This window comes from Camarhynchus parvulus, chromosome 1A, assembly GCF_901933205.1.
Source record: "Camarhynchus parvulus chromosome 1A, STF_HiC, whole genome shotgun sequence".
NCBI classification, from domain to species: Eukaryota; Metazoa; Chordata; class Aves; order Passeriformes; family Thraupidae; genus Camarhynchus; species Camarhynchus parvulus.
The window spans coordinates 2,420,623-2,433,717 of NC_044586.1; the positions used below are offsets into that span (position 1 = coordinate 2,420,623).

Below are 13,095 nucleotides of genomic sequence, written 5' to 3' on the forward strand. Positions count from 1 at the left end.
GTATTTTCCATTGATATTTATGTCTAGCTCAGACAGAAAGTACCACTGAGTTTTTCAAGTAACAGCAAAGAAAAAAGGAAGCACTGATTTTATTTTAAGGTTATTCCTTCAAACATTGTCAACATCTGTACATTTTCTTTTTGGCATTATGAGGAAAATCTTCCTCAGCCTATTCCAAGCTACCACCGGACAGTTTGCTGTCAGTCATCACTGAGTTTTGACTGACAAGGAACAGAGAGACAGAAAGCTCAATGAGGTGAATTTAAGTGGATTGACAGCAAGGACAATAACAATATTCAGCACTGAAGTACACACAGTGCTATTTATCAATTTACCTTCAACCCATTTATAAAAGATGAGAACAACTTTTGCCCCCTTTGGATTAAAAAAAAATTAGTTGTTGCATATCATTGCATATTTAGCTCCTTGACCTTCACCAGGAAAGGGAGTGATAAAGTCCCTTTTAATAACTTTCTATATGAAAAAAATATTTTTTACAGTAATGGAGTTTGCATTTCTTTGAAGTAGTCAGAAGGTGTTTGTGTCCTGCCTTCACCCTCTTTGTAATAGTTCACATCAAATCTGTAATGAGAGCAAAGCTGATGAACTACAGGCACTTACACAGCTGAACTCTGCCAGAAGACTCTTGGGTCTCCCACAGATGTTTCTGCTTTTGGAAGTGATGGAAACTTCATGGATTATTTCTTACTTCCAGTAGCAAATGTCACTACAGCTTTAGAAACATGCTGCTCACCACCAAGAAATAACATTAATTCCCAAACTGGGCCAAAAACTCCTCAATTTGTTCATAATCATGTTTGCTCTAAACCCCTAATTGCCACTGATCACCCAGGGTACAATTTACTATTCTGTGAGTATTCTGTAAATTGAGTGTAATATTCTGTGATATACTGTTTTTTAGTCTTATTTTAATTTTTTTTCAACTATGTTTTACAAATAGCATCTGGGAAAACAGAATGTGGGAGTAGAATTAAAGATTAATGATGCAGGTTTCCAAACAGTGAAAGAAATCTTAAACTTTCACTGATACAAAGAAGCAGTGATTAGTTTATCTTACCCCTCCATGATGACATCTGAAATTCTGTATGGAAATAAATTCTAAGTGGAACTTCACAGTCTATTTTTTTTTCTAGAAATGACCAATTGAATCATTTTGATTTTTACAATTTCTGACCAACACCCCACTTCAAGTGCAGAAAAGGGCTCACCTTTCCAAATATTACTGGCAAAATCAAGGTGCTTTCAAACTGGTCTTGTTTGTTTGTCTCCTTTTGCAATGAAGAGCTCATGGAAGGGGTGTGAGTGTGCTGCCAGTCATTTTTCAATTATGAAGTGCAACACAACTGACTGAGCTGCAGCCCACTGACAAATATTAAGACACATCTGGATGCTGACTTTTAGCTCAGCTCTGTTACCTCTGCTACCAGATCAGCAGAAACAAAAGGTGCAGCATGTCCTGGATAGAGACAAACCTGAGCTTTGGCCAGGCAGAGAGAGTTATTTCAGAGCTGCTGCTTGGAGCATTTTCCTATCAGGCTCTCTATTATCCCAGGGTAATCTGACATCATCATCTCTGCCTCTTGCAGAAAAGGACAAGGAGATGGACACAGTTTTAGGCAACCTGTTCAGAAATCCTGCAGGGATTACTCCTGTGGATGAGAACAGGCTGATCCTGAGCTTTCCAGAGTATGATAAGAACGGAGATTTGTCGCACCTTTGTGGCTACTAAGCAGCAAGTTCAGGAGACCTGGAGCAATCCTTCCTGCTCCATGTTAAGGGATCTCTCACTGAATCCCTGCATGATAATCCATGGACAAGATGGAAGAGGCAAGGGGAGAGATTCCCTCAGTCTCTCTTGCCCACCCCCATTGCACAAGTTGGAGATGATAAAGTGGTGTTTACAGAGCAACTTTTTGGCTGTACCCCAATCTCAGCAGCTCTGTTTATAAGGCCATGTAGACTTTCTCATGCACAGACCACTCCCTTAGGTTGTGGGGCCCTGCACATAAATTTTGGATTGATATCTCAGCCAAGCATCTTAGCAAATATTAGTTCATATCATATTCTCGTTGTACCCATGAAGGGGAAAATCATTAACCTTTCCCACACAAGTAAACAGAGGCATAAATCAGATATGGAATTCGCCACAGCACATGAATCAGTAGGAATACTTACTGATAAAAAGTCCTTTAAAAATCTATACAAAAGACTTTTAAAACCTCTGTCAATATGGGCACTGCTCTTTCTTTCCTGTGTTTGCCATCCTAGGAAGAGACTGTGGAAATGGGCAACCCCCCCATTGTAAAGGCATCACTAAGTACTGTCAGATCACCCACTCTGTGAAATATTAATCTTTGTCTTGTAAACATGAACAGGGATGGTAAATGAAGACCTAGGAAAGGGGCTGAGTGAAATTCCTGAGTGCAAAACCTTTACCCAGCTTCTTTTGTGGTTTTCTGCTATTTTGTAAAAAACAATGCATTATCAAATGGAAAAAGCACCAAGCAGCTTAGCTTTCCTTTTCTCAGAAATTATTACTGAAAGTGAACAGCTTCTTTGCACAGATGAAATGCAGCACCCGGGCACCTGATATCTCTTCAAATCACCTTTAAATCAAACCTACTGGAGGCAGCAGAGAGGTGGTGAAAGGGAAGAGAGCCCCAGAGGAAATGGATTTTTGGTTTCATCCTCCTTACCATCTCCAACAGGTTCAGGAGCAGCTGGCTGTGTTTCCTGACTATGTTATAAGCTCGACAACAAAGCTCCACAAACTCCTGGAAACGCTGCGGGTTTTTCCCCCCCTCTGTTATGAAATACTCCATCTCTGATGTGAAGATGAAGGGAGCTCTGTCCCTGGAAAAGAGAACAATTACCTGAGAAATTTCACCCAAAATAGCTAATCATGCAAGACAGTTAATAATTGTAACTCATTATTCACATTTGTGTTTTTCAGTATTACCTTCCTCATTATTTCATCTCTCCCTTTCTCAGGGTGGAAATCTCTATTGCTCTAAATGGGACAGAGATAAATTTGACAGCAAGAGTATACAAGTGAGAAATCCAACAACTGAACAAGTGTTTTCTTCTGGCTCTGCTTTGTTTTTCTTTTTAAACCCTCATTGCTTTAATTTCTTGACTCCATCCTGAAAGTGAATCTGGAAACAAGTTCTCTCTTGGTATTGAAATATTTAAAAGCTGTTCTCAAAGAGGGTGGGTTATAAATATCAACTCCCTACTAGGCAAGGAGGGAATTTAAGGAAAAACCCTACACCTCCACAATCCAACAAGAAGAAAACCCCAAGGTATGATGCTACCATTAAATATGCACCATTCTGAAGAGATATTTCTGACTCAAGTTCAAAGGGAATATAAATACATTGTCTTGTTTTCCTTACAGTTACTCCATGTTCACTCTTGGGTAAATAAGGTGCTGAATCTGACAACATGGCTGGCCTTTTTTTGTTATCACCAGCACAGTTTGTGGCTATGGCATGCTATTGCAGAAGAAAGCAGATTAGCCAGGCTTCTCCTAACAATCCTATCATTCAATAGTTCCAGAAAGGCCTGATAAACTGCATCCTCACACAGAAAAATCTACTGCAGTGTTTTACTCATCCCCACTGTGTACACAGAACCATGTAAACACATCAGAGGGCTCTATTCCAAGGCAATATACAGTGTGTTAACCCTTAATTCAAAATAAATTTAAATAAACTCAGCGTTCTTAGTAAGTTCAAATGCAGAAATAAATTTCAGGATGTCTATTTCTTGCTAAAACCTCAAACATGGGCTGAGTCAACCCATTGATTCCTGATGCATTCATAAATGAGACAGATGAGCCTTCCTGGGAGTTTTCCTCATCTTCCCATAAAAGTGGCTGCCTTACTTTGCTGCAGAAAGAAATACAAGTTGTCATGAGATGATAGGCTACAGCTGGAAGTTTAAGTCACAACAAATGCTCAGGTGGCCTTCCCACTTTTATGTTTGGAATGGCTCCATGGCAGCCAACACTGAATCCACATCTCCCACGATCGTCTTTCACCTCCAAGCAGTGCAGGCCACTAGGGTAGTTTTAAAAATAAATTATTCAATTCAGCAAAGTATTACTAGGCATGATGAAGGTCCACAATAAAAATCCTTACCGTCCTCATTTTTTTGTATGATGTAAGATGTGAGTTCACATATGGAGGGTTATGTTAAAGTGTAACTTAAATTAATTAAAGTGTAACTGTTACACAGTTATTCTGTAGTTCTGGCTGTAGATCTCAAAGAACTACAAACTGTGTCTGTAACTGATTTCTGAGAGTTCAGGTTAGCCCAGAACCTTCTTTCACTCATTCATTCATTTGTTCATTCATCTTTTCTCTTATTCTTTATCAGGGGTATTTCAATATATGTAATAATATATTAACATAATATATAAATAATAGATTATATAAATACATTAATATAGCAATATAATTATATAGAATATAAATATATTAAATAATAAATATTATTAAAGCACACATTAAGTATTAAATAAATGGATATAATTAGAATAATGAAATTCAATTTGTTGGATCCCATAGGAAAGAGAGAGAGAGAGATATAGAAAATCATCAGTGTTAACACCTTGATGTATATGTGGATAGAAGGCCAATCTAAATCCTGATTTGAAAGCACTTTAACATCTTGAGAAGGTCTAAACCCCAAATTTGTTCTTGGGCAAAAATATTCCAAGTCAAAATCGACCACTATAGATATGCTGCATTTTGTTCAAAATTGATATTTGATTTCTGAGGTCCAACTGCATTGAGACACAATGACACCAGAAAAACACAGCCCTTTCTGAACCAGTCCAAGCCTCCCACACTGAGCTACTTGAGCTGAAAATAGATACTGCAATCAGAAATTACTTTCCTAGAAGAAATACAGTGTTTAACATTGCTGGGTTGGGCTGTGGGCCAAAGTCCCCATCATGGAATGACTGCAACATTAATCATTTCTCTTACTGTTGTTGCTAAAGGACCTCTGTGAACACATGACTGATATTTTAATATTTGTATTATTTATAAATTAATTTTATTTGTGGGATGACTGAAATCAGTTTTATAAGGTTCTTAAATTTCTCAGTATCTTTTTTTAAATCTTTAAATTTCTCAGTATCTGTTTTAGAACATATTCAGTTCTAGGGCATTAAGCCAGTCCTCTCTTGTCAACATGCAATAAATGATGTAGGAATTAGATTTCTCCTGTTCTGTTTAAGGTCTTTTGCTACCAGAGCCTCTCCCACAAGGCAAACCCTGCAAAACCTGGATGCTGAAGCTCCAGAAAATAAGCTGGCTGTTCACAAAGGGAACACTTTCCACTGTAAATTAAAAAAAAATTAGAATATGGGAGAACTTGGAATATGGGAAACAAGACTCACTAGAAGGAACAACACAGCCATTTCTCACAACAGCATTATAAAATAAAGTTTCAGTGGGAAGAGGCACTCCCTGAATAGAACATAAAGGATTCTGGAAAACCAATTGACAGGATGAATGTCTGTGCACAGATGTAAAATGTTCCTTGCTGCTTCCACAAACTCCTTTGGATAATAATAAACCAGAAGGGAAAATTCTCCAGCAAAATCACAAACAGCCAAGTCTAGTCACTGTCCGTCATGAAGGGAAAATTTACATCAGCAAATAGAGGCTGTTTCAGCGTCCAGGAGGAAAAAAGCAATGAGTGCCCTGTTGTTGCATGTACCAAACCCTGTGCAAATGAACCTCACCCTGGTGCCGTTCTGAATTTCTGTATTTAAATCAGGACACCTTTAACAGGCAGATTGCCAAGATCACATTCCATCCTGGCTTTTATTCAGAATATGAGCAGTGCACCCAAAGGCCTGGGAACAACAGCCTTCACCTGGACCTCTATCTATCACACAGCTTGCTCACATGGACTTATCCAGAAATTAAAAACATTAAATACTTCTTACCCAAAGCACCCTCAAGACCACAGCTAAGGCCTACAATACTTTACATGCATGTTTGATGACCAATGACTGTTTAACAGCCAGTGGGACAAGACCCTCCTGGCCTAAAATCTGTATTGATACAACTTGCTGCATCCATCAAACTGAAGAAATGCCTGGCATCAGTTTAAAAAAACCTGCTATGATGAAGGACTTCCAAGTAAAAGCCTTTCACCGTATCTCTGTAGACCAAAAGCCTTTTTTTTCTTATTTATGGTGTGCTAAAGAAATATGGAACTGAAGCATGGTTGAAACACCTCTATGTGTAATTATAATGTCTGGTACCATTACTTTAGAAAAGAAAAGCCTCACTGAGAGAACTAGTATGGCTTGAGATTGACCAAAGATGTACAGCCAATAAAGCCCCCAAAATCATTAAAGCTACCTTATCACACCTTGCCTACTCTTTTCTTTCCTTTTTTCTTTTCCCCCTCACTATAGCCGTAGATGAGATTAATGAACCCTTTGGTTTTAGAGTAGAAATCAGTCAAAAAGGCAATACTCCTGTTTATGACAGAGTCTGATTGCAGTCCTGGACTTTGAAGACTTTACTATGGCTGTGACAAAAGAGTTTACTCAAGCCATTCAGTGAGAAACAAGGCTACTTCATGGGGGGTTTATTCTTTTCTTGCCTTTTTTTATTGTGTTTTTTTTCTTTTAGAGATTTAAGATTTTCATGGGAATGTGTTTGCAGTTCCTCTGGAGATTATGAATGTTTGGATGATAAATCATGAGAGGGGAAAAAAAGAAAGGAAACCTCAAGGAAATGAAGAGATCATCACACAAAAATAAACTTGGTCTGGGGTGATGGGAACATCTGCTGGGACTTCACTGTGGGCTGGAATTATGCTGCATTCCAAGAAAACCAGTAAGAGCAGCAGGATTTGATAGGAACGCTAGATGTAAACTGATTAACAAAGCTTGTAAGGTCAACAATGGTTTTAGTTCTTCCTACTCTGAATCTCACGGTATAGAACATTTAAGAATCATACACTGACTTCTTTTTATGTTAAGCAGGAAAAACACATTGAGATAACCAACAACAAATGACCTTTGCTCCAATCTAAGCTTCCCAATGGAAAAGTCCAAGTCACACTCATTAATGCAATGAGATAAATCTGCTGCAGTCAAAGTTTTCACATGGACAATGTGTGAGAAACCACACAGAACTCTGAAATTTAAAAATCAGCTGCTCAGCACTAAAACGCACCATGTATTCCCTGACTGCTTTTAAAATCATTTTGTCTGAGTCAAGAGTAACTGATAATATTCAGCACGACTATGTGGAATTTAGATGTATCCAATAAAACAGGAAAAGCTTTTAGGGAGTGCTTGACTGCTGACATCCTTTGCAGCAAAAGCCAAAAGCTTATTGAAGAACACAAAATAAATGAACATGAGTGCTTCTTTCTCTAAAGCCAAGTGAAAATATTTAATCATAGTAATCATAGACATTTGTAGACACAGTAAAAAGCCATAATCAATGGCACTCCTTTTATATATTAAATAATGAAACAGGGAACAACCATACAACACAATTCATCACCAGCAAACAAAGAAATGTGCCTGGGCCACAAGAGATGCTTCATTTTTCTTCTTATCAGGACAAGACCATAAACATGCTTCTGGCATTCTTATTTAGCCTATTCTTAAAGATTTTTATGATAGACTTCTTCTCCAACCTCCCTATCAAATTTCTGTTTCAGGATGTTCCCTCACAGCATTTTTTCCCTAATGCCTAATCTAACTCTTGCTGTGCTTTCATCTTATTAATTCTTGTTCTTTCCTAAGAGAACATGAAGATCCCATCTTCCTTACAGCAGCCTCTAAAGTATTTGCAGACTATTACCATGTCTTTCCTCAATCTTCTGTGGACAACTGCTTCCACCTTTTCTCACAAGTCTTGTATTTCAGATGTCCAGTGATTTTAATTGCTTTTTTTCTGGTCTCCGTGTAATTTCCCTGGGCTCCTTATCTCCATTTTTCTAAAAGTAAAAAACGTTAAAAATATGCCAGGGTAAGTTATTTCCCTGGAAGTGCAAAGTGAAACAAAAGGATTACTTCAAATTTCAAGCTTTTCTATCCAGTATCTTATCATCAACTCATATCTGGCTGTGGTAAAACTCTCAGATCCCTTTCTAAAATCTGCTAATCCAAATTTCCACCACAACCAAAACCTGGTTCAAAGGGCCTCTACCGAAAAATGAACAAACACATTTTCTATCCCATCATAATGGTACTTATGAAAATACTGAAAGATGCCACATGTAAAGATGTTCCACTCAACATTTATTAGTTCATACCCCGCCAAAACTTGAAAGATGTCACTAAACTGGAGTAAGTCACCAACTTCATGGTGGCACTTGCCTGTAAGGAGAAGCTGAGGAACGTGGGCTTGTTTAGCCAGGAGATAAGAGGTTTTCAAGAGGCCAGAGGGATTTTTTTGCATCTACAAGAGGCTCAAAAACAATGGATCCAGGCAAGAATAAGAGAGAAAACTGAACCAGCTGAAGTTCTGACTTGCCGTTAAAAATATAAAAAAATCCTCACTATGAGAAAAAGTAAATATTGAAACAGGTTGCCTTGGAAGATTATCCTGGGAGGTTTTGGGATTTCGCTGGACACAGCCTTGGGTAAACTAGTCTGAATTTAGTACTGACCTCATTCCCGTAACACAGAAAGATTTCCCAATGCCCTGAGCATTGGCTTAAGTAACCTACATGTCCTGGTCAATTAAAACTTGCATCTCGTATTTTTTTACCTACATTCTTAATCTCAATTATCAGGCCTATAACAGTTTACATGGTTTTTACTCTATATCGTGTCATTTCTGTTGCTGTTTGAGATATCTACTGCAAGAAAAGATTTCAAACTACAAATCTGAAGCCTCATTTCTGATTGCAGTTTTACCCACAGTATTTTTTATATTATATATTTCATATTATAGATCTATTTTTCATATTACATATATACATGTAATGTCTACCTTTAGAAGTGAAAGTATTAAACTAGAAAGAAATTCCTGAATTCCTTAGGTAGATAGTTCTTAAACTATTATGACCTTATTTATTAATTAAGTTAATTCTTCTTTTATGTGTATCAAGTTTGGTAATATTATTTTTTACTATCACAGCCTTAATGTTAGCTTTTCAGCCAAATCACTGCGTTGAACATACCCACTATTTTGATCAGCCATGAAAGCAGCATTCAACACTTTGGACTGTTCTATTCTGAAAGATTCATGTGTTCCTGTCAGTAACTGAATTGGTGGCATTGAGATTTAATTATGTTTAATGGACATAGAGGAAAACAAGCTGTAATCTTCACCTAAGCTAAGGGCTCTGGTTCATTGTTCTGCTAACATCGAGTTTCCCCCTGTAAACTGAGTCAGAGCAGATACTCACTTGTGCCCCTCTGCCTGCACAGAGTGCAAGGGAACGTGACTCAACAGAAATCCCTTTCTCTACGGGCCAGTGGAAGCTGGTGAGTGGGTAAATCCCAGAGATTTGATCCCATCTGGTCCTGAAGGATTGCTGTGCTGACAGTACATGTTATAGCTGAGACAGCCACAACACACAGTCACCATACAATATCAGAAAGCTTCACCCCAAACCTCTTCAGAAGGCTTCAGGCACCTGCCCACACACAGGAACACCATTCCAATCCAGCAGGCTGCAGCATCTGCTCTCCTTGTCCCTCAGCCCAGCCTTTTGTGCCCTGCTGCTGCTGCAGTGCCCCTGTGTGCCCTCTGGGGTTGGGCAGTGCCCCTGGGCACTCCATGGCTCGTTCCCTTCAATGCTGCTCACCTGTGCTGCACAGCTGGGGCTCATGAGGGATGATTGGGCACAGCTGGGGCCAGTTAGGGATGATTGGGCACAGCCCCACCCCAATCACCACTGACTCTGTGCCTACAAACAGCCCCTTCTTTGTGCCCCCAGGAGTGGCTCCAGTTCAGGCTGCACGGGGACCTGCCCAGCTCCTCCTGCCCAGCCAGCCCTGTGCTCCACATCACAGCTAAAGCCAGCAGCAAGTCAGTCCAGGGACACCTGGAAAGCACCTTTATGGCTTTGCATCTCTAGAACAGACTTGTGGCACCAATCTTCAAATTTAACACTGGAACATATCATTTGTAAGACATAAATGGTTATTTGTTGATCAAAATCACTATTCAGGTGTTTAAAAATAATTATCAAATAGTTGCACATCAAGAAAGAAAAAGAAATATTCAAACAATAAAGAGTCACAAGTCAAGCAATAGTTACTAAAGCTGGCATATTAATAAACAAGCCTGCCCGTGGAAACATCAGGAAATATGATCTAATACCCAGAAAGAACCCAGTCATATGCCCCAGTCCCAATCACCACTGACTCCGTGCCTCCAAGAACAGGTCACGGGGCAGGTGACAGCTGAGCTCACACACGGGCACAGCTCCTAGGACAGACCCAGTACTTGCAGTGTGCTGCCACAGGCACCCATCTGGATCCCTGCCATGGAGCAGGGAAGTTGGCAAGGCTCATTATGGGAACACAGAAACTCCTGGAGGCACCTCTGGATGGATTTCACTGCAATCCCCAGTTCTGCCACAGCCTGAGCACAGAATTTATTCACTTAGGTCACAGAATTTCAACCATTCCCTGCAGTTAGCTGCAAGATTCCTGAAAAGATCCTCCCTGAAAGATCTGCTCTGCTTTAGGAACATACTTGAATAGTTTGAGACGTTGTTCTGTTGCCAGCACTGACTGGTTAGGAAGCTCCCCTGTGTCCTTAGACTGAGCTGGGCTCCTCCATTCTGACAGACACAGCTCAAGCAGCCTGCACTCAGCCACCAGCAATCAGACTGCAAAACAGCATCCAGGTGGAGCTCAATCCTTTCCACCCTTCACCTCCAATACCCACATTTGGCAGTGCTCAGTGCAGCACTCCCAGTGCCTTATCTACCATTTTCTAGGACTATCACACTTTCTGTGTTTGCTAGAGTTCATACTAACCCTATTGATGAACCACTTAAGAGTTAACTCCCAAGGAGATTGCAGCAATTCCTCTTGTTAACAGAGATTGTTGGACAATTGCTTTTTGTGTCCTGACTAGCTCTCAGCAGTGAAAAATAGTTTAAAACTGGGACCTAAAAGGTGCCTTAAAAGAAACAGAACAAGTGGGAACAGAACAGAAGCCCTACCCATGGAATATTCAGCTAACAGGCCTTTTCAGTATGAGATGGATATTTAGAAAACACAGTAATAGATGGTTGCAGGGCATTTGTATATCACCAGGCAAAACAGAGAAATAAACCAGTGATGAAGAAATTGAATTGCAAAGGAATTCCTCGGGGCAGGGGATGAAATCCTACATGAATTAAATACATCAGCATGCTTTCCAGTTAAGGATGAAGGACAAAGGGGTAGTGTGAAGAACAAGCAAAAGAAAAAAAAAAAAAAAAAAAGAAGACCAAGAAACAGAGATTAACTTAGAAGTGCTTGATGTATACTTGACTGTGTATGAGAAGAGCTTCCTCTGAATATAAATGTATGTTTGAGTGCATGTGAGAACAGCTCCTTTGAACACAAAAAAGTGTGTATAGAAAGCTTTCAGAGAAAGGGGTGATACAACACAATGTTTCTGATGGGAGCAGGGAGGAGAAAATACACATCCCTATAAAGAGTTACACTTTGAAAAGGATAACAAATAAAACCATAATCAAAATGGACAGTGACCATGATATCTTTCCTCCCTTTTCTTTCTATTTTATTGTTAAACTTCCCATCTCTGGAGCCATATCCTACCAATAAATCTCAGGGTGGCTAATAAAATGAGAAGGAGGGAAGAGGAGAGAAGAGGGGAATTTGATAAAAAGTTACTTAAGCACCTCAAGTGCAGCCAATCTCCCAAAGCAGAGGGAATTCTGCTGATGGCTCTGGAAACATCAAGCAGCTCCTCCGGCCCATGTGATTATTAACAGGAATACCTGATAACTCCTTCAAGAAAGTGAAGCTAGGAAAGCAGTTTATGGCACTCTTGGAGTGAAGGAGAAGCCAAGAAGGATTCTGAGAGCTGCAGCAGACAAGAACTGGTTTCCAGGAAACTCAATTCAACAAAAAGAACAAGGCTCTTGCATGAACAGAACTGGATATGATCAAATCATATCCCGTTCTGGTCAAATCCATACAGACACTGTATGGAAAAACAGTGCCTCCCTTAATTGTCTGAGCACTTGGAAAAGGATAACAAAAAAATATTGAAGATATGAAGCAGGCAGTGAACATAATTGACTCTGATTCCAAAGCATTTCAGGTTGAACTCCCTCCACAAGAGGATAGTACTGAAAAAACCCAAAAAAACCCAAAACCAAAAAAAAACCACCAAAAAACAACAACTACAACAAAAACCCACACCAAAACCAAAACAAAACATAAAAACCACCAAGAAACAAAGAAAGAAAGAACGAGGGCAAACTAGGATCCAGGCTCAATACAGCCAAAGACAAAGTGCACCTGAGCTCCCTGACTGCAGTTTGTGCTGTTCATGTGCTCTCAGACTCAGCCTGTGCTCTTGGTGCTCAATTTGGGACAAATTTTTGACTTTCAAAAGTGATGGACTTCTTCCCTGATAAATTCAAACCCCTTGCCACCTTGGAGATGATGCTGTTTCACCTACAGGTTTTTGTTTTCATCTTTCATTCTTTATGTGGATGGTAGGCTTTAAACATCTTTATAATCTTGTTAAGATCATTTGGGCTACTAAGGTGCTTTAAGTCATGAAATTAAATCTTTTCAGGGTTGCAGGCAGAGATTTTTGGAGAGTGGCATACAGGAAGTGTTGAAAATGAATAGTGGCAAAGAATTAGGAGTTACCATTTCACAGAAACCAATAAATCCAGACCTATCATGTCAGAAAAATAAATATACACTGCAGAGAATGAATTCTTAACACTGAAAATACCCACTAAAATCTTTCAACATCTCATACAGGTTGGTAGAAGTTTTCATGCACAAATTTAGAAAAAAAAAAGTGATTATGCTTTCAAGTTTTTACTTTCAAGTTTTTGACTTTGTGTGGGTACTCTAAATAAAGTTTT

At 39.3% G+C, this 13,095-nt stretch overlaps 1 protein-coding gene across 1 annotated transcript in view; it reads right to left on the minus strand.

Annotated features, from left to right (window-relative positions):
- Positions 1-13,095, minus strand: part of PIK3C2G (phosphatidylinositol-4-phosphate 3-kinase catalytic subunit type 2 gamma) — a 189,696-nt gene that overhangs the window by 52,659 nt on the left and 123,942 nt on the right. The window contains exon 24 of the mRNA XM_030960249.1: positions 2,718-2,874. Coding sequence (XP_030816109.1) covers positions 2,718-2,874 — 157 coding nt within the window. The remainder of the gene's footprint in view (positions 1-2,717; positions 2,875-13,095) is intronic.